This window comes from Thermobia domestica, chromosome 16 (genome assembly GCF_964235325.1).
Source record: "Thermobia domestica chromosome 16, izTheDome1.hap1.1, whole genome shotgun sequence".
NCBI classification, from domain to species: Eukaryota; Metazoa; Arthropoda; class Insecta; order Zygentoma; family Lepismatidae; genus Thermobia; species Thermobia domestica.
The window spans coordinates 575,585-602,490 of record NC_137469.1 but is presented as its reverse complement, the minus strand read 5'-3'; the positions used below and the strand labels follow the sequence as shown (position 1 = coordinate 602,490).

General features: G+C 37.0%; 1 protein-coding gene across 1 annotated transcript in view; it reads left to right on the top strand.

Annotated features, from left to right (window-relative positions):
- The window catches only part of LOC145672864 (uncharacterized), a 432,953-nt gene that overhangs the window by 129,641 nt on the left and 276,406 nt on the right, over positions 1 to 26,906 (top strand). The window contains exon 3 of the mRNA XM_081742034.1: positions 18,761 to 18,802. Coding sequence (XP_081598160.1) covers positions 18,761 to 18,802 — 42 coding nt within the window. The remainder of the gene's footprint in view (positions 1 to 18,760; positions 18,803 to 26,906) is intronic.

The window sequence follows — 26,906 nt, the reverse complement described above, 5'->3', positions numbered from 1 at the left end:
ACAGAGAATAATAACGTCGAGATACGATAAGCTACAGCGAAAATTTGATGAAAATACGGTATTGTCATTAGGTTTACGTGTCTGTACAAAATTTGAGATCGAATTTATGACTCAAACAAACAAAAGAGGAAGAAACAGAAAAATAGCCTCATAAGAAGTATTCTAAAAATACAAAACGTTGCTTATTTTAGCTTTGGTACTAAATCTGAGTAAAGAGAACATTTATGTTAATAATCAGCTTAATGGTTCCGGCAGTATGTCATTATGTGTTTGATGTATTGCCGGAACTGGAACATTTAAGTGTTTACCTTGATCGGATTTTATTTTTATTTAGAAAAGAAAATAGTATGTATGTATACTTAAAATATTAAAGTACAATGTAAAATGTTGCAGTCAATTTATGTATTTTTTTAGCATGTGAGAAGTCTCCAAAGCGTAACATAATATTAATTCATTTACGCGCTACAGCTACTAAAAGTATGAAATAAAATATCGTGCGTAAGGAGGCTGAGTATCCACGTGGGATATTTAAGTGCATCTCTTGGAGAAGAGAAGATGCTAATTAGAAAGTTCCTCTGAGGAGACGAAGGAGAAAGGGTTTTTGCCGAAGACACTTTCCCCAACAAAAGCTCTTTGAGCACAACATCAGCTTGTCGAAGGTAGACGCTCAGAGTGTGACGTCCAACAAGAATGGAGTTTTGTGAAGGGTAATTTCACAATCAGGTCTTTGCGATTTGTATCATCAGTTCCAACATCATATAATCTTCATAGTAGCTGAATGGAAAAATTGAAATTACTTCATTTTTCTGTTACGCTAGTAGAGTTCGAGAGAGATCACCGCCTTTTTGTCTGTAACGAAGAAATTTTTAGAAACGACAACAAAGCAAAAGTAGAAAAATGAAAATGAAATCTTTCCGTTTAACATGGGCGTCTCTGGCGGGGGGACGAGGGGGACGCGTCCCCCAATATTTTGAAGTACAAAACATTCAATATTTTATTCTAATTTAATTTATTTACTAACGATAGAATATCATATAAACAATATTTAAATACGGTATAATATTCAGGCTATGAAACGATTGTAATCGAGCTCTTGATATACCTTAGGGGGTCCGTGAAGGTAAGCAGAAAGGTAACAAATGGAATCGAAGTTAATAAACAGGTTGGGCTAGGAGTACCATTTAAATCACTTTCTTTGATGCCCCCCCCCCCCAAATTTTACATTCCAGAGATGCCAGTGCCGTTTAACGTCCCATGATTATGCTATTTAGGCTAAGGGAGACTATGATTCAGGCCCGTATCCAGGGGGTCTAGGGGGGCGGGCCCCCCTAAATTTTTGCTGGCCCCCTAAAAGTTTTACAGTAGGCTTGCAAAAGAACTATAATATGTTGATGAACTATGATATGGTTGGATCGTCCCCCCTAACTTCAGCCGGGCCCCCTCTAAATTTTTGGGCTGGCTACGGGCCTGCTATGATTAAGGCAAGTGAATGATGATTGAAGAATTGGTGGAATGAGAATGTGGGAGAAAAACGGGAATACCACGAGAAAACTCAGGGATATGATGTTGTCCAACAGAAAGTTACTTGGGCGGGGATCGAATCAGGAACTCCACGCGCCAGAAATAAACTCTCTACCACTCTGTCAATCTTCCCCCCCCCCAAAAAAAAAATCAAAAGTAGAAACAATTAGAGATAAATTCTTAAAATTAGTGCATTCAAAGTGAAAGAGAATGTCTATTTAACATGCTTTACGTGTTCCCTTTGTATAAGATACTAAAGGAGTCGTTCGTGGCGTTTATTAACTGCAAATAGATATATATTGTCCGGTCTTTTTGTTTAATCTCTCTGTACAAAACAAGGAATTCAGGCTGATTAACTGAATGAATGAGTGACAGGCTGAGGCCAAACTGAGGCGGATATAGCCAGGGGCTGGGGGGACTAAGCCTCCTCCCTCCAGTTTTTTGGGTAACAAAAATAAAATAATAAAATAATTGAACCACTGATTGGAAAAAGGGAATAAGTACATTTTTTTGCGATTTTAACCTGCAGATGTGTTCCTTTAAGATAGTTACATCGTTGACTAGAAAATAGGAATGTTTGGGCAACTCTATATGATCAATGTAGAAGACAAAATCTCTCGCTGATTAGAAAAAGGGAATAACTACGTTTCTTATTTCCTTCTTCCAGTCACTACAGAACACCATCACAACTGTGAGACTGTGTGTAAGTAGACAACCACCAGAGCCCTCTGCTGGCGTTACGATACTTCGCCTTCTTTTCGCATTGCACAATCTATACAGAACTTTTTGCCTCAATCAGTTACAGATTTACATGTTTTCAGTGATACAAGTGGTAGTCAAAACTGCAATCTTTCGATGACATGGATGCTTTCCAGCCTAACCGTGTCATAACGGTTCAACACTATACAGCAATATTTGCCTGTCAGAGGTCACAGTTTTTACTATGTGACCGAAATTTTGCTCTAATCAAACCAGAACTCAAACGACACAAACGGATTTATTTACCAGCGCAGTATAACCTCATGATTGCGAATGCAAGAAATACTGATACTCCATTTCAGGTTTGCGAAGTTGTCAATGAAGAAATCTTAGATTTTAAACATTGGTGGTAACCGTTTTACAAGAAATCTTCAGGTAGCAATGTGGACAAAACAGTGAAATTCCAACTAAGTAAACAGAGACACTGTTTACAAAACAAAATCTCCAGGTTATGTGTAAGCTCATAAGTTTATCAATGGGCTAAGAACTGATATTTTTCGATTACTCAAAAGTAATGTCACAAACGTTCCACTTCCAACGTCAAAGGCATACGATTGGCAAGTCTCGATCAATCAGATAAAGATCAACGATTCTTCACAAATCATCAAATACATACCTGACCAATACAAACAGTTTTATAGGATGATTTGTTCATGGAAAACCACTGACCAAGAAACTGTAGAAGAGGAAGATTCAGACAGACAGGACCCTATGTAAACCCATTCTACTGTGACAACGTCAGTTGTCTATTGTATTACTTTTGTTGCTGTACGAATAACATGTGCTGTACAGAAAAACGAACGGTGGCAATTAAAGTGTTAGAAACCTAACATGCGTGATAGTTCGAATACATTTATCCAAGATTAACATACAACATTGCATTCAACATGTACATTTTCATAGCTCTCTATCATAAACTGCACATTACATACGTTACACACAATTACAATTGCGTCCAACTTTAACTGATTGGAAAAAGGGAATATTTTTTTCCATTTTTAAGCTTTTCTAATCAATTATAGTGCTGCAATACAATATTCTTCTTGTTGTCTTAGTGTTTGTTAGTTGTTTTGCTACAAGTAATCAATTATACACTTTTTGAAACAAATACAAACAACGCCTCGAGAAGGTGTTTTAGTGTTATTGAAAACTTAGGTCTGATGCACTTATTCCCTTTTTCCAATTAGTGATTCAATTATTTTTATAAATTTTTGAAACCTTATAGTAAAGTCGTGATATACCTTTTATAGTCTGGGTTCTGACCGCCCCCTCCTCAGTTTTTATTTTCTAGATCCGCCACTGGTTATACTAGGAACCTGTAATTTAGACAGTACAGTTTAGGATTTGTTACGTAAGGTTCCGCTATGGAAGATTTTTTTATTTTTTTAGGAACTCGACGTGGAGGGGGGGAACTGAGATTTACAGTTATTATAACAAGGTGTTCATATTTCGGAATCTCTCAGGATTAGAGACATGACGTTTAGTATATAGACTTTTTATTTAAAATCGTTAAACATATGTATTAGTGTTTTTAGATGTTTGACCTTGAATGAAGTCAAAAGGGGAGGGTGATTTATTAAAATGTCTATTCGAGGCGTTTGAATTTCAGTATTTGAAAGTCGCAGAAAGAAGAAGGCACGAACACGAGGAATCACTTGCCCTAGCAATTGATATGAAGGCTATGCTCATTGTGTAATTACTTGCAGATGGAATTCGCGTACCATCACATTTTTGGAGTGACCTTCTCTTGGTCAATTGAGTAATGCACGTTCTTTTTGTCTATGTGAGTCTGAGTTCAGTACTGAGTGTAATAAGCCTCGGAGAGAAGAACGTATAGTAATTTGAATCGAATTTAAAGAAATAAGTTGTTCACTCAGATATCCTTGTTACTGAGAATGGATGTTAAGATTCAATGAGTCAATGAAACAACTCATTTTGCATTAAAAACAAATGAATGAAATGTCCCTTACGTAGAAGTATAGCATCGTAATTATCCTTTGACGTTTTTGAACTATACTAAGCACAAATGTGGAAAATCTTCTAGAACGGATATATTCGTCCGTCCGTCTATCGAACGGTATCACACTGAGAAAGAAAAATGTAGGTGGCGTACTTAGAAAGATAGGTTACATGAGGTTTTTTTTTTTTTTTTTTTTTTTTACAACGTACAACAGACGTATAACTGAAAACGCATGTTTTATAATACTTTCCGTATAAGTGTTTCATCTATACATACTTTCTGTATGAAACAATATAGGCGGTCAGGATCTCACATACAAATGGACGTATATAACATATAGCCGATGAAGGTAACATAAGTATATGCATGTGATATACGGAAAACTGTTACATGTCAGACATCCTGCAACGGCATGTTGTAACATCTAAGGGCAGTGCCTATGTAACATACGGATAACGTATGCTCCGTACTAATTTCTATAGTAAGCAAGAGGATACCGTATATTTGTACAATATACAGCTGTCCGGAGAACGGATTTTTCTCAGTGCAAGAGCATAAAGGGCAAGGGAAAGCGAGAAGCGATTCAGCGTCCATCGTCATCCTCACCTCTCTATATCATTTTTTGTTTCAATGTTCATCGCAATAGAGCAAAAATTGTAAGTAATATTGAAAATTATTTTTGATATATAGGGTAGCCCATTATTATGTATATGGTGTTTCAAAAACTGCGGTAAAGAAACAAGCAACATAACTTGAACATAAACGCATTACTCCCATACTTTTCCTTTCAAGAATTTTATTCTCTGTTCTCCATGGCATGGTTAACCAATACACCATCCAAATCGATACATGCCTCGAGACGAAGAGTAACGTTGTCACAAGCGGTTTGACAGACTCGTACTAATACCGTGTGGAACTCTTCTATGATAGCTTCCTGTAGTTCTGCCAAATTGCGTATGTCATGTTGGTCACACTTCGTCCCTTAAAACACCCCATAAGAAAAAAGCAGGTGGTGGCAAGTCGGGAGATCGACCTGGCCACTCCACGTTGACCGATGCAGCGATTCAGGAATGTTTCGTTCAGCCACTTTCGCATTGTCTGGAATACACTAATGGTTCTAAGTCCAGTGACTGTTATTCCCATTCTCAGGCTACACAGTGTTGCCATATCGAAACTTTTTGTCCACAATTACAAATACTACAGTCAGTCAAACATCATATACAGAATTATGAGTCGGTCTCTGGATTCAGACCTCAAAAGTAGGTTCCATCTTCTCCTTATTCACTTATTAAAACAAGGAATGATAATTCTACGACTTGTTAGAATATTGGATCTCTTTTGGAAGTCGACTGTAGTTGACAATTATTTTATTTTTAATATTCACTTCTGTGCCGTGTACAGTAATTTTATTCACGTGGACAGATAAACAATTTCTAAATTTCACGAGCTGAAGGAAATCTCTAATGTATGTGCAAAGCTATGATCTCTTAAAATTTATTTTCGAAACACAGGAATAAATTTATTGTTGACATGAAGAGTTAATAATAATGATAATAAAATATGCAATTTAGCAAATTTATATCTCATGTCGGCAGGAGCTTATCTCCTGTCGGCAGAGTAAATGAAATATACTCTATTTTATTTTTAGCTCTCTTCTGTTACATCCTGAGCACTGTGTTAGCAAATATTTAAGTGAAATAAATAAATTGTAGATTGTTATTGATATCCGTAGCGAGTCCTTAAAAGATGTATCATCCTCTAACGGAGAGCGAAGTTCCAGAGAAAAGTTTCTTTTTCCGTCGTCAGAGGGTCATAGCTAAGTAAGGCAGGTCGAGTATAAATGATTCAGAGAGATGCATCTGTAGATGACCGCTCATGTCTTGCTGGCTGTCGGGGTCCGTGACTCCATCACCATAGACCGTGACTTGTGACAAATTTCCTCTGCTCTGCCCTTCCCTGTATCCCTTGACCTACTCCCTTGAATGACACACCACAACACATAAACACACGCACACATGAATTGAGAATTGGAACCACTAGAGACGCTTGCTGAGACAAACAAGTGTAATTGAACTGACAATGTCCCGAAATCAAGGAATGTTTATAATTTTCTTGTGTAAAACTTTCTACAAAGTATATAAAAAAAATAATTTCAATGTTTTTCAAACGATCTTCATTCACAGTGCCGTGCCGTGGGGGGCCGAAATAAGGGGACGCAAAATTTGGGAGGAAAAAAGAAAAGAAAAGAAGGAAAAATGAAAGAGAGAGGAAAAATTACTTGGAATATTTTAAATCAAAAGCAATATTTGTCAATCTAATATTTAATTTGACCAGGGTCAGATTTATGCTTTTTGCATTCCTAGACGCTTGCTAAAAGCGCTCCACCCGTGTATAAAATGAAAAGATAAAAAGTAATAAAAAGTGCTCAAAATCAAGTAAAAGCAGGGTTTATTTTTGAAAATTTTATCACGCTTTGCGCCAAACATGGTGGCACTTCGTGACTGGTCTGTCGACCTCACTCATATGTACGGGCGCGCCGTCGTACACTCTCGCCCTGGGCGCTGATTTTCAACGACACAGCACTTTCGTTCATGTACACTTCATCCTCTAAACATGCGTCACCATGTTTGATTTGGAGACTTATTTCCAGCTCGGAGGCTATATGAAACGTAGGCCTACATTTTAAGGTAGGGTCCGAACCACTAGCGTAATGCGTTTCAATTTCAAAACAATTCTCGCAGCGAAAATCGAACCTGGGAGCTCGTACACTGGCGTAGTTTTGGGGAAAATTTAAAAAATCGAGTTTTTTTTTTAATTGTAAACCTAATTCTGCAGTATTATAAAGTAGCTACTGTACTTAAAACGGAAATGAAATAAAATGAAATCTTTGAGTTTTACGCCCCACGATTATGCCATGTGGGCTAAAGGAGACGATGATGATGAGGAATGAAATGGTGGAGTGAAGAAAGTGGGAGGAAACAGGAAAATCACGACAAAACCCACAAACATAGTGCTTGTCCAGCACAAAGCCCACTTGGCGCGAGCTAGGATCGAACCAGGGACCCCAGGCACTAGAGGTGAACGCTCTACCACTAGTTACTTAAAACGATATTGTTCATAGCGCACCCTAATATTATTAGCATCTAACTTGAGATAAGACAGAAATACCAGCCAATACATCTTATTCACCTGAATAAACTTATTCTGCTCCTTATGTGTAATTTTCGATTCGTCGGTTGCATTGTGAAGTTTAGCGCCTTTTCGAGCACGGAGGCTACATGAAACGTAGGACTACATTTTAAGGTAGGATCCGAACCACTAGCGTAATGCGTTTCAAGTTCAAAACAATTCTCGCAGCGGAAATCGAACCTAGGAGCTCGTACAGTAGCATAGTTTTGAAGAAAATTAAAAAATCGAGCAAAAATCGATCTCTTTTAAAAAGCTAAATTTAGTGGTGTACAATAATTCCGCCACATATTAAGATTAAAGTGATCGTGAAGTTTATTTTATTATTACTAACTAATATTTTTTTATTATTAGATTATTATTATTGTTGTTGTTAACTATTATAGTTATTTGCTTGTCGACAATATATAGGATGGTTAATTAGATGTAGCCCAAAAGAATTATTTTAATTCTGAAAGTTTAATTTTGTTTAATATTACCCAAAGTTGGACACATTTTGCGAAGAAATTGTCTTCTTCATACAGCCATAGAAGGAAAAATGGAAGAAAGGCGAGGAACAGGAGGAACAACACAAGTGATTGATGATTTGAAAAATAGAAGGAAATATTGAGGAAGTTGAAGATCGAGAAAAGAGGAAGAAACATTTCCAGGCCCAATCCTAAAATAATAATAATAATAATAATAATAATAATAATAATAATAATAATAATAATAATAATAATAACCCAAAGGTAATATATATACACAGAGGCGGATCCAAGGAGGGGACTATAGGGGCTATAGCCCCCATTGACGCTCAGGTATACACAGGATAAAATGGGCTTCAATCCTGCTTTACCCTGGATAAAACGGCAAAATATGGTTTAGCTCCTCCCTTGATCATATTCTGGATCCGCTCCTGTCAATGAGTGTCCCAAAATTTTATGCTTGAGGATAAATTCTAATGCGTAGTCTGAAAAATCGACAAGAAATGAATCTTTATGACAGTGAAAAGCAAGACGTTTATTACCAGTGTTCATTTTGCTGCAACAGATCGTTTCGTTTTCTGTAAATGTAAGCTATTAACTAGGAGATCGTTATTTGTCTTCTATTGAGGGTGACACGAGCAACACTAACACTGACACACTTACTCCTAATAGCCACATGCATAATATTTAGTACTACAGTATTATTTTTTATTACTTTCACAATATTTTGAGAAAAATGTGGAAAAGCAGAGGTGTGAGTATTGAGATCCTTAGTGAAAAGAGAACGCCCTTCCTGCAAAACGGTTAGCGTACTTTCTTGTGGAGTGCAAGACCCGGTTTCAATTCCCGTCTGGAGCTCATGTCATTCGAATCGCACGTTAAACTGTAGATCCAAATCTCAAATAGCCCCCGCTGCTGAAAGAGACGCAAAAATCAAATCAAATAAAAAAATTAATGAAAAGAAATGACGACAAGATGCAAACATTTTGTTTGAATGAATGTGAATCACATCCAACCTACCTCAAGGCGGAGCATGTGCTTTTTGTTCGAGCCCCTATGTTTTGAGTTGAATAACCCAACTGTAGACGCCCCGTCATTTTGTTTATTAAACTAGCTTTCCTCAAAAGATGTTGAGCATAAACACAGATGCATCGACAGTGGCGTAGCTGAATGTCTCTTCACCATATTTGAACGAGAATTGGTCGTTTGTTGATTGGTGTAGTAATCACTCGACCGGATGTTATGTTTCCATATAAACGTCTTTCTCCCTTGTTTAATTGCTTCTCTTTTCTCTTTCAAACGATTAAAAGTGCGCAGAATCCAGCGTTCCCTCACCATGAGGACTCTAAATATAGTTAGATTATATTTCAGAAGGCTCGTGTTCCCTTATGTATACTGGACACTCCTAAGTGCGGGATGGGGGTACGATGGACTCGATACACTAGCACAGAGTTTCTCAACCTGAGGTACGCGTACCAATGGTTATACGCAAGCTCCTGTAAGTGGTACGTACGATTTATAGTACACGGAGAAAAATGCATAATCCAGTCGGCATGTAAATGCTGTTTTTACCAGGTTACGCGCGTCACCAGATTAAGTAATGTTGTTTCATCCGTAGTACGATCTACACCACCGTCCAGCGAAAATTTTGTATTGTGGGACTACCATTTCAAATCTAGAATTAACGCCATACCCATTCCGACGGTGGTAACTTAGGTATATAATATTGTTACCACCTTCCTACGACTGTCCCCTCTTGGTTCTTTTTAAATCTTTGACTCCCTACCTTACGAGAGTAATAGTTTTTAACACGAAATCAATCATGTGAATAGAATTATCCAATCACAGCGAGTCTAGTTCGACGCCGAACTCCAGACTTGGCATGGCGTTCCCATCTGCTGTACTTTTATACATGAAATTACATTACTTAAGGAGCGCCCCCGCGTAAATACGATATATCCACACGGAAATCGTAGTCCTTTTTTCTCAGTGTAGTATTAATAGGTGGACAAGTGGTGCGCAAGTGGAAAAGCTTGGGAACCTTGCATTAGCGGTGCCAGAGGTCGTGTGGAAAGGCGAGATAAAAATAATAATAAGTGATAGAGTACAGGCCACGGTGGCTCAATGGTTCGGCGCTCACCTCAGTGATACATGCAGTCACTAGCTCCATCAGTGGCGGATCCAGGGGGCAATCGGGGCAATTGCTCCCCCCCCAGAAAAAGGAAAGTTTTTAATTTTATATATAAGTTGAAAGCATTCCAGAGTTTGGAGTTCTTAAAAGTAGCTCTAAGTACCAATATTACAACCTACCGCCCCCCCCCAGAAGTCCATCCTGGATCCGCCCCTGAGCTCCATCCCAGGTCGCGCAAAATAGGCTGTGTAGTGCGTGAGTTTTCTCGGAGGTGTTCCACTTTCTTCATTCCAGCATTTCATTCGTTATCATTATGAAGGATTACAATCAAATCAACATATGTACCGTTTATAGGAAACTAGTTAGGAGGGAAACATGGCTGTGGAAAAGTTTGGGAGGCCTTTATCTAGCAGTGAATTGGCATTAGTTGATTATGTATAACAACATTTATTGTTCGTTATAATATAGTACGCATTTAGTAAATAAAATAAATTCTACATAGGCCTATACAATAATTCTACGTAGAATTATAGAGCTAAACAATATTTCAAGAAAATCCGTTTCATTTTGCAGAAATAAATTGAGTTTTGTTTCCTTGTGATAAATCGTACATGCAGTACCATAAATTATCTCGTGTGTTCTTTCAAGTTCAAGGTTGGTGATGCAGAAGAAATTTCTCCAGCAGCTGACGTCAGAAAAAAGAGAAAAAAGTTTAAAAAGTTATCCGCTGCTTAGCTCCATCTGTTGAGAACGTTTTAAACTATTATGCGAGACTATTTTAAAGTTCTGTAGGTAGAGGGCAGCACATGAATGCGATTAGCCCGATTATGCCGTACTTTCGACAAGAATTTACAGCGAATGATGTTCCGTAAACAAGAAGAGAACAGGTTAAAATAGCTGATTTTCTGCTGAATGTCAGTACTACGTAATATACTTACCCTATGACCTAAGAAACTCGATATTTTGGTAAACTGATCTCACACCGATTACGATAAAAACAAATAATTAATTCTATATAACATTAAGGTAATGAGTGTCTCAAAAGAAATGCAACCCAAATTTTGATCGATTATATTTTTGAAGTAAGAACGATAGAATCATACTTTTTGTGACAAAAGTTAGCGTTATCTATGGAGATATTTTGAGAATAAAACCAATGACACAAATCGTAACGTCGAATTTTAGTCATTGTTTGAATGACAAGAAGTGTAATTTTAGAAAAAAATCTATATGTGTAAAATTGAAAATCACTATATTTGTGACTATAAATCTCCTGAACCGCCCGACCGATCTCGATCAAATTTGTAACATGGATGAGGTTCGAGGCTGGGCTGGTTTTAGGCTATTCACTTTAAAGGTAGAACTGAGGAATGGGGGAGGGGGTATAAACAATAATTAAAACTTAACTTCCGAACCAAACGACCGATGTTGATCAAATTTTCAACATAGATGAGGTTGAGGCCTCGGATCGATTTTGTGATTTAAATTTGACGGAGCAACGTAGGGGAGTAGAAGGAGGGGAGAGATATATAAAAATCAATTCATTGAAGGCTGAAAGTGACTATTTTTGTAGCTTAATAACTCTTGAACTATCCGAACAATTTCAACAAATTTTCAAGATACATGAGGTTTTGATCTGGAAACAGTTTTGTAATTTTACTTTAATGGTAGATTCTAGGAAAAGGGGAGAGGAGGGGTACCTATAAATAAAAACTAATAAAACCTAATAACTTTTGAATCATCCAACCAATCTCGATTAAATTTTCAACATATATGAGGGTCGGGCATTGGGTGTTTTTTTTTTTTTTTTTTTTTTTTTATCGTTTCACTTTGATTGTTTAAACTGTTTAAAAATTTGTTCAAAGATGAAACTCACATCAATTTACAGTTCACAAAGAGCTGAAGAAAGTGAATTGCTTAAGGATAAATTCTATTGGTTAATTTCGGGAAACTTAACAAATAAGATTTTTTTTTTTTTTTTTTGTAACATGAAAATTAATGCTATATGAGCACGACGACATCTATTAAGGGTGAAGCTGTCAATAGTGACTAACAAGACGACATGAAATATAAAATTATCATTATCTCTTAAGCATTAGTCTTTGTTAATAATAATTTAATATAATTAATTCTTAACTGTATTTACAGTTGTGACTTCCCTCAAGAGCCGATACTAGAGAAAAGGAAATATGTATATATATTGAAATTATTTTATATTCGTTTTGTAGTACTCTAGTTATTTCCAGAGGGTCTAGGAGCATTTCTGCTTAATTTCTAGTGTTGCCCACGATAAGAAAATTACTTTTCCAAATTCGAGATGACACAAGAAACATCATTTGAGACGAGTCTCGTGAATCATGTTAGTTCATTCAAATCTTAGATTTGAAACGTTGTTTTAATGTTGCCTAATTCATAGGATAAAACCATAAATTGGTAAAGTGATTCTACGAAGATAATGAAACCTTTATCAACATTTAAAGATTCCAATAAACGATATGAATTAAATATTATAATAGCACACCCTTCGGGGACCTCCTTGGACACAGACTGATTCCAAATACTTCTAGATAGAATTAAGTACAAGATGGCATACTTTTTGTGGCAGAGCTGGATTAATCCATTTGGAAGCCTGGGGCAAAAAAAAAAAAAAAAAAAAAAGTAAGCCCTTGCTCACTTGCCTACTACATTTCTGTGCAAGTACAGTAGGAAAGTAATGTGAATATCTTTCATATTTTTGGTCATATTCTATTTTATGGTGATGAATGTATCTTGTATGATTCTTTTTAGACAGCCAGTTGAGATTTTCATCAAAGTGGAGGCCTCTGTCCATCTAGAGGCGCGGGGCTACAGTCCCAATAAGCCCCCCTTTAATCCTGATTTTATGCATAATTTTCCAAAATGAGACGAGAAAAAATCCTGCTAGACAAGATGAGACTTCTAGAAAGTTTACGAGACGAGACCGTCTCGTCTCTCGTGGGCAGCATTATTAATTTCACTGCATTGGTTCAAACCATAGGGATGGCCAACTTAAGCAAACTTCATACTTTTCATCTTTATGTTAAACTTCTTTTAACACTGTCAAGTTCAAACCGACATTGAAACATTCAGTTGTCTAGATCAGTGGTTCTCAACTTAATTCCTATCACGATACCCATTTTATCACATCCTCTTGCTAGCAACCCCCTTATAATTTTTGGTTTGTAATAAGCTTGTGTGGGAGTATACCTATTGCAGAGGTCTCACGATATTCATCTATTTCTATAATAGTGGACTCCATTTCTTGTACAGTGGATGCAGTAGCTTCCCTAAAAGCGAATGGATTAAAACCAAATTTGGTCAATTTATTCTTATTACAAATATCGAATCCAATCCGTCATACTGTTTCAAAATGGAGGCCGTTTGAAAATTTTAAAACTTCATAACTCACTTAATTTTGAGCCATATGATAAAAAAATAAAGTGGTTTCTAATTTTGGTTTAAAAAGTTGGACAGTTGTTAAAAAAGTTATTGAATATTTCGAATGACTTGATAATGTGCGTCACGAAGATTGAACCAGACATTGCCGCACTAATGAAATCACACCATGCTCTGGTGTCTTATTAGCTTTCAATTTTAATTGTATTTTAATATGCAGGTTTTGTTGCATTTGTATTTTTCTGGTATTTCAATATGCAGTTTGCATTAGTTTCATATCGTACCTCTTTCATTTAAATTGATTTTTAAACAATTCTGAACCCGTTGAAAGTGTTTACTAGACACACTTTTTGTTGTTCTTACCAGTATGTATGAAAATAAAAATATGCCTATCAGAACAAAATTCAAAATAATATATATTTTAAAATATTTTCCGGTATTAGATTCTAATCATATTCATCTCTTCCGCTTATCTTCAAGGCCCCCATGAAACCTTCTCGCGGCCCCCGTAGAGGTCGCGACCCTCAGCTTGAGAAAGCCTGGTCTAGGTAAATATAGTATACAAAATAAGCAGTAAAGAAGATCCCCCACGGAAAGAAGAGTTGTGGCGACGCCATTGTACCTCGTTGACTATTAGGTACATTTCATTAGAACCCTCATCGTTACCTCAAATCAGCTGCAGTGGGATGCTGTTTAGGCGAAGATAAATAGCTAACATTGTAAGCATGGAATAGTCTAGTTGTAAATGACTCCTTCGGGACTGATTCTGCTCTAGCTGTGAATGAAGGGGGAGGAGCTAAAAGGGTCCTCTTCCGTCGGAAGTGGTAGACGCGTTGCCAAGCGACGATACTCGAGTGTGTGGTTTGCATATCAAATTTCGATTCTGTTGCTTGATGTGGGTCACTGCCATTGATCAATAAACGTTCACTGTTGACTCGGCAGAGGTCACATATTCAGTTCATATGTTCATTGCCGTCGCCTTAACCATATTTAGGTAGGACATATTCACTTCATCACCTTCAGACAGGCTTCTCAGCAACAATCTCTTAATGCTAGCACAGGTGTTCGCTTAAAAAAAAAAATCTTCAGTTTTCAAAGTTTCAGATTGGAATCATCAATAAATAACTGTGATTGTTCCTACATGTAAAAGTAAATACGTAATTTTATCCGCACCTTTTGTTTCTCGCAAAAATTCCCAAATATCATCTCTCTATGACACGGTTTCCGAGATATGGCTCCTTAACTTACCTATAATTCGAACTTTTTTGGCAAATATCTGGGGAACGGTGGCCAGTTGTCCAGTGGCCACCGGTTACTGTTTGGAACCAAAATATTCACCATCCTCTTAAGTATTGATCAACACCAGTATCATCTCTCTATAACTTATGGTTCCCAAGATATGCCTCCTTAAATTTCCAGATATCGGCCATTTTTGGCCAATATCTCGGAAACGGTAAGAGTGACCCGATAAATTCCATCACTTTCTCAGATAGTCTTTGATGCTCTATCGAATAAAGGGTTCAAAATTGAAAAAATCGCAAATAACAGACAGACAGATGACAGATAGACAGACAGACACACACACACTCAGAGAATTCACTAGCGAACTTTTAAAGTTCGAGTTCGTTGAAAAAGAAAATGAAAGAAATTGCCAAGGTGCATTATATGTAAATAAGATCCTGCCATTTACCCAGTGGAACTGAGGAACATTGGAAAGTCTCGGCTAGGATGACTGGCCTAGGATCTCGGCTAGGATGATTCGAACCCGAGACTCTACACGACTTTAAAATAGCCTAAATGGGTGCAGTGGTCCTGTGGTAATCCAACTGTCTTCAAGGCGACATAGTGTGGTGGGGAACGACTTAAAACTGTAGAGATTGATCTTGAATGAGGGTTTGTGCTCCCGCCAAAAGCCCCGGTTGTGATTGATGGTTCACGTCCTTCTTAACGTGGGTGTTGCATAAGGACCCAAAAAACTAAAACCCAACCCACTTCAAAAGGCCTCATCATGGTGAAATTAGAACACCGCTAATTTTACAGTAATTGTGTGATATCTTCAAACAGATAAAAGATAATCAAAAAGTGGAACAACAGCTCCCTAGACAATTTTATTTTACATGAGATACCGTTATCACGACTCATATATATCTGCTTTCGATTTCCAGCCATTTAGAAAATCGGCATTTATTTTCGCGTTTCTAAATGGCTGCAAATGGAAAGCTACAAGGTGGCTCGTGATAACGGTACCTCATGGAAAATAATATTGTCTAGCGCGCTTTTGTTCCACATTTCGACATCTTTTATCTATTTGAAGATATCACATAATTACTGTAAAATTAGCGGTGTTTTAATTTCGTAGGTCTCCTAACATAAAGCAACAATTTTAATGACGAAACGTATATATTGTATGTGATTGTAATCTACTGCTTATTTCCTAACACCGATTAGCTAACCACGTCGCTTGTACCCAAATCAATATTCATTACAATTCATTTGTTTACATGTGAAGAATGTTTCTGTCATCATATGGTAATCACTCCACATATATGCAGATCGACCTCCTGGTACACTTAGTATTCCTTACACAGCAACTTACATCGCGACACACACACACTCTACTGTTATTGTGACAGGATTTTCTATCGTACCATCATCTACTTACTAAATTAAAAGTGAACGTGTTTATTTTATTATACGAGTTAAAATGTAAATAAAAGATGGCCCTGCGTTCGGTATAGGCAGCGTACAGATACATTTCCATAGGATTACAATATGACAGACCTTAAAAAAGACATTTTTGAGTCTCAAAAAGAATAATCATAATCATACTTGACAAATCTGTTAATGGTATAGCAAGAGCTCCCTCGTGACGTAGCGGTTAGCTTATGCGCCTTTGGCGTGGGAGACCCGGGTTCGATTTCCTGCGGGAGCTCATGTGGTTCGGATTCCACGTTAATCAGTAGTAGGGATGGCCTTTTTCGAAAAATCTGTTTTTCGATTTTCGGAAATTTCGTTTTTTGTTTTTCGAAAAAAATCAAAAAAATTTTCGTTTTTCGTTTTTCGAAAAAATTTCGTTTTTCGAAAAATTCTTCCTTTTTCGAAAAATGCTTCGTTTTTCGTTTTTTCGAATTTTTTTCGTTTTCCGTTTTTAGAAAAAAATCGTTTTTCGTTTTTCATTTTTCGTTTTCGAAAAATTCATTTTTCGAAAAAGTATTTTTCGAAAAAATGTGGCCATCCCTAATCAGTAGGCCTACGCCTCATATAGCGTTGCAGCAGAAAGAAACGCTGAAAATCAAATGGTAGGCCTATAGCGAGAAAATATTTATACAACTATACTTTTACGATTACGGAAATATCTTTTCTTTGCGCTTACAGCAGGATCTGTTTTATCTCCTTGGAAAATTATCACTGCAATAATATTAAGATGAAGAATTATTTACAAATATAAACTCCACACTTTCTAGAGTATGGTATCTAGAAAAACAATGATCCCCTGTTTTCTCGGCTCAGAGGTTCTTTCAGCTTGTATAAACTGGGCATTCAGGGAAAGCTTGGACACAAAGGTAAAAGAGGCGTGATGTTAAAAGTCCTTTCTCTACTGTACATCACCTGGGTATACTTTGGCGTGTTCTGAATGGGACAAAGCATGGAACGTCTTTTGGAACTTTAAAGATATAGTGTAAGTACAGATTAAACCAACTTTTCTCATTAGCAATGAAAATGTGAACAGACGCAAAACTTGAAAATAAGTCGAATCCTCTCATCACTATAAAGGTGTTCACGTTCTATCATTGTTGCCTGAAAGCGCAAAGAGGGCGATTTTCTCTTGTGTCCAACAATGTTGCTCTAAGATCTTAACCTTGCAGGAAAAAGTTAGTTTTGTTCGTGTGTAAACTATAATGGAAATGCTTATATATCATAATTTTGTTCGTTTTGAATATGATGTTCCAAAGTTGTCCTCTGATTATTTCAGAAAGAGTTCATACATTTCTTCAGGAAATATCGTTTCTGGAACATTTTGATTCCCGTATTATGTTCCCTTTTTGCCAGTCGGCATCATGATAATCTTGTACTGTCCAGGAAATGTCTCTGCTATGTGGAAGGGAGAAGCACCCTTTACATTTGCTATATGATTATTTACTGCATCTCTTTTGTGGAGACGCTGCTGTTGCGTTTACGTGATGTTATTGATTGAAAGAACGTTGGAAGGGGAGACTTAAGTAATTTTCTGATTCACTTTACAAAATACAGGGTGTTTCAAAACAACACCGACATTTGGGAGGTGATTCCTGACACCAAGATAAGACGAAAATTATAGACCAACCTGGGTGCACAAATGCTTCCTTTCGAAGTTAGAGGCTACCGAAAACATGAAAAACTGAACTTTTAAGGTTCATAGCTTCAATACTATGTGACCTACTGTAGTCGGGTCAAGATTTATAGAGGTAGTTGGTGAGTACTTCAAATTACATACCCGTAGCAAAACTACGTCTATAAAAATTGTTGCATGAGTACCGCAGGATTCTGAAACATGTATTTTTGAAGTGTTCAGATAGTAGTTTTGCTCTGGTGCAGGTTCGGCTTGCTTTTAGGCGAAGGTTTCAACATCAGGCTCCTACACACACATTAATTTTGAAGTGGTAGCGTGATTTTGTGGGTCGTGGCTGCATATGTCATGAAAGGAAAGGTCATTATTCAGTGAAACTGTCTGTAAATGCGGGAATTGTGGAACAAGTGCGGGGGACATTTGTATGCAGTCTTTGTATATGAGGTATAGTATAGTTAGCAAAAAATATTTGATTTTTTCTTTCAAACGTCACCAATTCCATTTAAATACGGCTATCCAAAGCGACGTAATATACCACTTTAAACCATGATAGTATTTTTATGGACACCTGTGTTATAACTCTGTAGGGCTTTAGAGAAGAAAAGCTGTAGCTTCTACACTGTTAATGGTTTTTAAAATATGTTTTAATATTTAAAATTCTTTTTCATAAGGAACAATTAACATGCTACATAGTTTTACATATTCAACGCAAAATAACTTAAATTATATACATGACTGCTCTCACACAAAAATTATTACATTCAAATTATCATTTTTGTTTTGTTGAAAAAAACTTGTGTACGTGCAAAAATTTTTACGTGCAAGCATTACCATTTTACGTGACAACACTGCCATAGTCTGAACACGTCATTTGTAAACAAAATTAGATCGTAATCTTACCATTTGCAGAAATATATAAAATGCTTAATGCTTACATACATAATGAGAATTTGCAATAGATTCATTGCTAAAATCATTTATCTTTTTCTTTGCAGGATTCAGACCTCCATCGTCGGAAGTCGTGGTGCACTGATAAAGTAAGTACTAACATTACCACAATTAATATTAAAAATGTTAATTATCGTTGTATCATGGTATTCAAAAAAGTTTCCGGACTTACAATAAAATATCGTGCCACTGACAATAAGCCTTTCCTAGTATATAATTCCTATCGTTAAGACTTGTGGGTTGGGTGCGAGCAGTGGAACATCAGACTCAACAGTCGTCATTGCTAACTTTGTAAAGCAATTGAGGATTGGGATTGGGAACATCTGGATTGAAATGTAACAAAAATTGTAAAATAAAAGTGCTCCGCTGTAGAAGTCTCATTTCATAGCATCATTTGAAGATGAACCGCGCTATAAGTTCAAGAAGCTGTTGTATGTCAGTGTTTTACATTGTGAAACCCAACGTAGAGGGAAAAATATCAGAGGTGATATAGTATATATTAATGTTTCACCGACAGACATTGTAATCGATATCTAGTTTTCAAGTGACGGAATTTTTTTTAAGCTTCATAAAACCTATGCCGAGCTTCTATGACATACCGCCAAGTTGTGCATCACTTCGGTCATTGTAGGAAACCTTCAGGTAAACTCAAATTTTGAACCTCGACAGGACATGCAGTGGCGTACGCAAAGGAAGGAGGAATTCAAGCACTGGCACTAGCGTCATTTCAGATTTTGGAGGAGGAGGCCAAAATTGCCCATCAACCAGGGGCGTCATTTGGGGAGGGCAGGAGGGGGCAATTGACCCCCCAAGAGATTGAGGAATACATATACTTTAATCGATTGTCTACTAATATACTAGTACAAAACGTGAAAGCCTTATGCCGGTTATACTCTTGCCCCCCCCCCCAAGCGAAGTCTGAAATGACGCCCCTGCCATCAACATAAGAGTTTCAGGTTCTTTTAGTATATTAGTGTACAGTCATGTGTTTCTTAAACTCAGGAGGGAGGCAATTTCCCTCTGCCCTTCCCAAATGACGCTCCTTCTTTCAGAACACCCGTATTTTTTATAGGTATCTTAATATAATGAATAGTAAGACTATTCATGGCTTTGGATTAATTGTTTTAACAAAAGAGACACTGACCAAAGCTTCTTCATTAATTTCGAACGTGTCTGAAGAAGGATATGCTAGATATCCGAAACAGTTACAAATTATAATTTAAAATAAAGTAAAATTTTAAGCTTTGGTCAGTGTCTCTTTTGTTAAAATATAATGAATGTTTATTTTTTTCCATAATACCTTGTTTACGGAGGGAGAGTGTTGAAACCCCAAATCTCCCTTGCACTGAGAGCATGAATAAGAGAGGAATTCGTTCGTCTCTTTGTTATGGAAGTTCCCAACAAAAGAAATATATTGGCGTGGGAGATCCGGGTTCGATTTCCGGCGGGAGCTCATGTGGTTCGGATTCCACGTTAATCAGTAGATTCCGTCTTATATAGCCTCGGTGCTGAAACGGACGTTAAATTGCATATCAACAACAACAAGAGAAATATTTCGATATGATTTGTGTATGTAACATCAAAGTAAGAAAACTTGATAAGATTCTTTCCTATACCACAAATATTCATGAATTGTAACTATGTCTGTATAGTTTTGAACCTGTAATTAGGTGTAAACTTATTAGCCTATGTTCAATATGCAATACATAATTATGGAGTAGAAATTTCATGATGTATTTGACTATATGTGCCAGTAGAATTTAAGACAGAAATATATGAAATTAAGTAAAGTAATACATCAATGTTGCTTAGTATTTGCAATGAGTTAAATACATAAAATATTATAAAACTTCCAAGAAATTGAGTAAAATCCGTGATAACATAATTGTGTCGGTTGCCACCGTATATGATGAAAGAGGCGATAGATGGTTTCAATGGTTCTCAATAGTTTTATTAGGAGACATCGCATTGATAATAAGAGACATAATATTCATCTGAATAATTTCATTGAGGACATAATCGTTGCTTGAGCACATTTATCCTAAATATTTTCGATCTAATTTTTTCCCCTTGTCTCAGAATAGCTTCTGCTAGTTAAGAAGAATCTGGCCAAATGCTATGAGACCAGTGTTCGTAGAGGGACATTTACCAAATCTTGGGAAATTTCGTAGGTAAATTTAGGAAAAATGGAATTTTTAATAAAACTTGAAAATCCAGGGAAATTCTCGGGTGACTGATTGGCCATATAAATCCTTAATTTTTTCTTTCTTTTCAGAAAGAAACCAATAGCAATACAGTGCTGTGATCAGTGTTTCTTTCAGAAATAATATTCCTGGGGGCACACTCAGTATTTCGGGGGGCACTGCTGATACTATTCTGTTTATTATTATATTATAAACGCATTATTTTGGTCTGCTCCGGGGGCGCAGTGCCCCCAAAAAGCAGGTCTGGAAGAAACACTGACTGTGATCGTGTGTGTGTGTTCAAAGTAGGGATGGCCACAAAGTTCCGGTTCCGGCGGAACCGGTTCTCGGAGATCCGGTTTTCAGAACCGGTTCTGGACCTGGATCCGAAAACCCGGTTCCAGAACCGGATCTTAGGAACCGGTTCCAGACCTGGATCTGAAGAACCGGTTCCAGACCTGGATCCGAAGAACCGGTTATAGACCTGGATCTGAAGAACCGGTCCCAGACCTGGATCCGAAGAACCGGTTATAGACCTGGATCTGAAGAACCGGTGCCAGACCTGGATTCGAAAAACCGGTTCCGGAACCGGATCTTCTAGAACCGGATCCGTTCAGAACCGAAAACTGGTTTCACCAGGAACCGATTCTGGCCATCCCTAGTTCAAAGTAGTGTAATTTGTATCCATTGTTGACTAGGTACATTTGTGAGTATTACAAAAAATGGAAAAGTAAAAACAATAGTAGGAAAAAGCAAATGAGTAAAACAAATATTATTGGCACTTCCGCTAATATAGCTAAATTAAACTTATCACATAATTTCTATCATAGGAATTGGATACTCAACAAACTAGGGAAACTTGTGTGTTAGTTAGTCCAGGGGAAGTTTCTTAAAGAAACCTACGAACACTGTATGATACTGTCTTTTGTTAGTGCTTTCGATTTTCTATATATAGTTTCATAGTGATATTGAAAAACAGATTTAAATTCCTGTAGCTGGAGAATCGTGAAGCCTTTCCAGTTTGAATATTTCATTAATGTGATAAATAAATATTAGCATCGCTCGCCACCATTTTCACTGCTCATGACATTGCAAACCAAACGCCTTCTGTCCTCTCTGCTGGTCTAATAGGTAGCAGGTGCATCCGGCTTTGATGCAGGTGTCCTAGGTTCGATTCCCGGTGGGGAAGTTTTAACATTTTAACACTGGTTCGAATTCCATTTTAAACTGTAGGTCCGCATCTCAGATAGCCTCGGTGTTGAAAAGGGAATTAAAGGTGAAGAAACAAACAAACCAAGCAGAAATCTTCTTTGCTCTAAATGAAATAAATATTGTAAAATGTTTGTGGGTTTTTCTTAGTGTTCAGCAACAGTAACTGGTCCACGTCAGTTGAGAAATGGTTTATGAAAAAGCAAGGATGAAGTATGATACTTGTTGTTCTTGACATAACGAGGTCTCAATTTCTTCCCTGCTCACGAGTTGACCCCTGCACTTGGCAATGACATCAAACTACTGGACGCGGATGGTTTCCATAAATAGATGGAGGGGAGTTTCATCACTCACAGGGGGCGTTGCTATCCAGACATTTAACATATCTACATTTCCTTTCTCGTCATTGTTTTTGAATAGAGCAGTGTCATCAACGACCATTTTTTCTCTCTACATTTTCATATGCGCTGTAAAAGTTAAGGCGGTTTGCTTTTTAAACTGCGAGCCCCATCGCGGATTAATGCTTAGCATTCACGTGTTCAATGTGGGAGTTCATGGTTCGATTTTCGGTGAGAGCTCGTGTCGTTGGGACCCGACTTTTGCTGTAACTGCACGGAGGGTGTATTTCGTAAATTTAGTCTAATTTCAAAGGTGTTTTTACTAATGTTAGTACTATTTATCCTCATATTGAATGTGGAGTCCTCCAAAAATTTTGGTCTCCTCTCCTGCTTGTGTGCCTGACTTAGTGCTCTCAACGGGTCGGGTCGGGTCGGGTTGAAGATCGACCCGACCCGACCCGACAATTCGACCCGACCCGTTTGAGAGCACTAGTCTGACTGCACGTGTCGTATAATCTTATACTGCTGGAAAGTGGCAAAGAAATGTTAAACTGAAAACATCTTTCCTTTTCAATATAGACAAAGGAATGGGAAAAAATAAGATTTTTTTGTTGCCTTGCAATTCTGAAAATTAATAGTTTCCAGATACAGTGCATTATAGTTTGTTAAGTATTTGAGGAATTTCTCTCTTGGTTGCCTCGTATATTAGCACCGTGGAATTACTTAAATATTCACTAAAAATTTATTATTAACTAATGATAGGGATGGCCTTTTTCGAAAAATCTGTTTTTCGATTTTCGGAAATTTCATTTTTCGTTTTTCGCTTTTTCGAAAAATTTTTCGTTTTTCGCTTTTTCGAAAAATTTTTCGTTTTTCGTTTTTTCGAAAAATTTTTCGTTTTTCGTTTTCCGAAAAAATTTTCGTTTTTCGTTTTCCGAAAAATTTTTCGTTTTTCGTTTTTCGAAAAATTTTTCGTTTTTCGTTTTTCGAAAAATTTTTCGTTTTTCGTTTTTCGAAAAAATTTTCGTTTTTCGTTTTTCGAAAAATTTTTCGTTTTTCGTTTTTCGAAAAATTTTTCGTTTTTCGTTTTTCGAAAAATTTTTCGTTTTTCGAATAAAATTTCGTTTTTCGTTTTTAGTTTTCGAAAAAGTATTTTTCGAAAAAATGTGGCCATCCCTAATCTCAAGATTAAAGAGATTCGCAGTCACGTCCGGATGTGTCCAACACTGGCACTAGTACCCGTAGAGTATATTTCTGATGGTTTGTTGATCAACATGGAGGCTGTCCGGTTAGACGAAGAGTCGAAGTCTTCAATGATTAGGAGCAATGGCTGGAAAATCGAAATTTTTCTCCGGAAAGTTGGAATTGTAGCAGTCACAGGAATCGAACAAATAAAGCAGTAGAAGACTGACACAAATGCTTAAACAAAATATTATCCAGAACCCCTGCACATTTCCAATCTTGTGAAGACTATTGAGGGAAGATTCTATATGTAATCATGTTTTCAGAAGAATGGAAATGCTGAGCATTACTCAAAAGAACGGAAAAGCCATGTATATGAAAGTTGACGATAGGATACAGTCAATACTTCATAATTTGAGAGAACATGTTGACCTGAGAAAATGTCTCAGTCGCTTGAGCTTTGTATGTACATAACCTTGAACAATTTCCTATGGGGGCGCGGTGGCTCAGTGGTAGAGCGTTCACCTCCGGTGCTTGGGGTCCCTGGTTCGATCCCAGCTCGCACCGTGTGGACCTTGTGGTGGACAAACACCGTGCTCGTGGGTTTTCTCGGGGTTCTCCCGTTTCCTCATTTCATAGCGTTGCACCATTTCATCCATTATTTTGCTCATCAGCATCTCACTTAGTTACGCAGCCCCATTCGAGGTCCCTCGTGACTATATGTTTAGCGTATGCGTTTTCGGTTCGGGAGACCGGGTTCGATTCCAGCCTGGAGCTTAAGTGGTTTGTATCTCATGTTATGCTGAGTTCACGTCTCTATAGCTGAGTAGGACGCTAAACTAAAACCAATATCCTCATCATCATCGGAACACATTTGCAAGGTGTTGAGCTTAAAATAAAAACTAGATTGCGAATCTTCTATTTATATGTTTTCTTTTCACTTGAAAAATATTTTGAGTCTCTTTAAAAGAAGAAAACACAACAATCATTTGAGATTTTACATTTAAAGAAAGAAAAAAAATGATTAATTAGGCTTATATTATATGGAACTTCTCCACTTTATAGTATAAAAATTTGAGATGGGCCATTTATCTTGATACGCCCATGTAATTTTGAAACTAATTGACAAAAATGGCTGGAATTTTGTAAGATGCAAATAACGACAAGGGAACTCTGTCTAATAAACTCTGCAGTACCAACAAATTAATAGTGTTGCCAACATAATATAAAGTTATATTTTTAACGCCACTATGCCATGTTATTACATATCTCAAATCTAAATATTAAACGAAACCTTACAACACAAATTTGTTATTCAGTGTTGCAAATTAAGGACGCTGCAATATGACAAGCATCTAAACTTTAGAAACCTGATAATAGTATTAATAAAAGCAGAGGCGGATTCAGGACGAATTCAACGGTGAGGATAGAAGGTAGTGAAAGATTCTGTTTTCTCTCTCACCGACTTTTGCAGCACTGGTGATTGTGAAACTCAGGGAGGTGAATAACCGTTCCCCCCTGGATCTGTCTATGAATAGAAGTGAGACGGACAGTGAAATGCAAACCCGAAATACCTTAGTGTCGAATACTATGACCATGGCTTATTTCGAATGAATACAAGAAATTAAAAATTAGACTTTTTTCGAAAAATTTCTTACATAAACAGAACGTCTAATCACGTAGGTGATTCTCAAAAGACGTAAACTTCTCGGAGCCGTTACAGCAATTTGATATCTCAAATCGTTCAGGAGATATGAAAAACGTGAATACTGATAGTGATACTCCTAAAAATGACGTATTTGGGGATTGTTCGTAATGTATCTTGATTCTCTTTGCTTTTATAACATTACAGAAACAGATTTTGGTACTTGTAATTACAATAAATTCTTGCAATTACATAATTTTAACCAGTGTTGCAAACTTTACCAATGTGTATCACATCTCCAGATCAGTTTGAGATATCAAATTGCTGTAAACTGCATTATGATCTTTACGTCCGTTGAAAACCTTCTATGTTGTTGGATATGATACTCATCCAAGCAGTTATCGAAATAAAATCTTTCTGGAAAAAAAGTCAAATTTTCAATCCCTTACGTGAAGACTAAGGAGCATGGAAGCTTCTCAGTTGCGGCAAGTGACTTGCCAATAATGGCAGAATACCTATGATGACAACTTTGTACCTATTTATTTGAAATAAATCATATCATGATCATAGTATGTAATGTGCTAATGTGCTGTGGATGTGCATGCCCCGTCCAAGTTATTATTTATTACTATTATAGAAGCCTAAAACATTTGGATCTTTAAAGGCCCGTGCTGGCCCACCGGGACACCGGGACATGTCCCGGTGCGCCCTCCCAAACATCTCATTATAAATAAAGGTACAACTTTTTTATATATATAGATCTAATAAATTCTTACATTTATTATTGCTAAAGAACTGGTGGTGAATACAGCGCGTTCTTTACATAAGACGCCCTCGCGAACTACATAAAAAATAAACAGTTTTATTTATTCTTCTGTATGGCACAATTTTGTACAATGAATACATACTGTTACTGTTGGTAAAAAACCCATGAAGGTTACAATGCGCCCTTTATGTAAGGCGCCCTTGTGAAACCAAATCAAAGATAAACGGTTTATTTTATTCTGCGGTATGACACAGTTCTATACAATAAATACTTACTGTTACTGTGGGTAAAGAAACCGTGAAGAGTACAGTGCGCCTTTTACGTAAGGCACCCTTGCAAAACAACATCAAAGATAAAAGTTTAATTTATTCTTCTGTATATTGGTGGATCCACGACCACGTGGGGGCAGAGGGGGCGACCGCTCCCCCAAAGGTATTTTACTTCCAGTTTACTTTCGGAAATAAAAATATTGTCTTTTCAATCTGGCCGATCCAATCTGTGTGACAAGCCTAGCAGAGTCTAATCAAAATGTATGGTACTTAATACAGACATATTTGAATTGTGAATACTTCTGTCTCTAGTTCCTTGAGACTGTCACCATAAGCCGCAAACGAGCGAGAATGATTTATTCGTTGAACGAACAGCTGTAGGAAGAAGGAAAGATGGATCACTCTTTGAACTAAAAATGTATATTTTAAAACTATATCCTAGAAAAAAATGATGTGTGATTCAAAACCCGAATCTTCAATTACGTTTACTTTGAATAAAGAGAAATATAGAATATTCAGCGCTCCTTACCGAAAAGCTCTCTGAATCTAAAAGGAGACTTTTCGGTTGGTTGATTGATTGATATGTATTTATGTCGTTTGT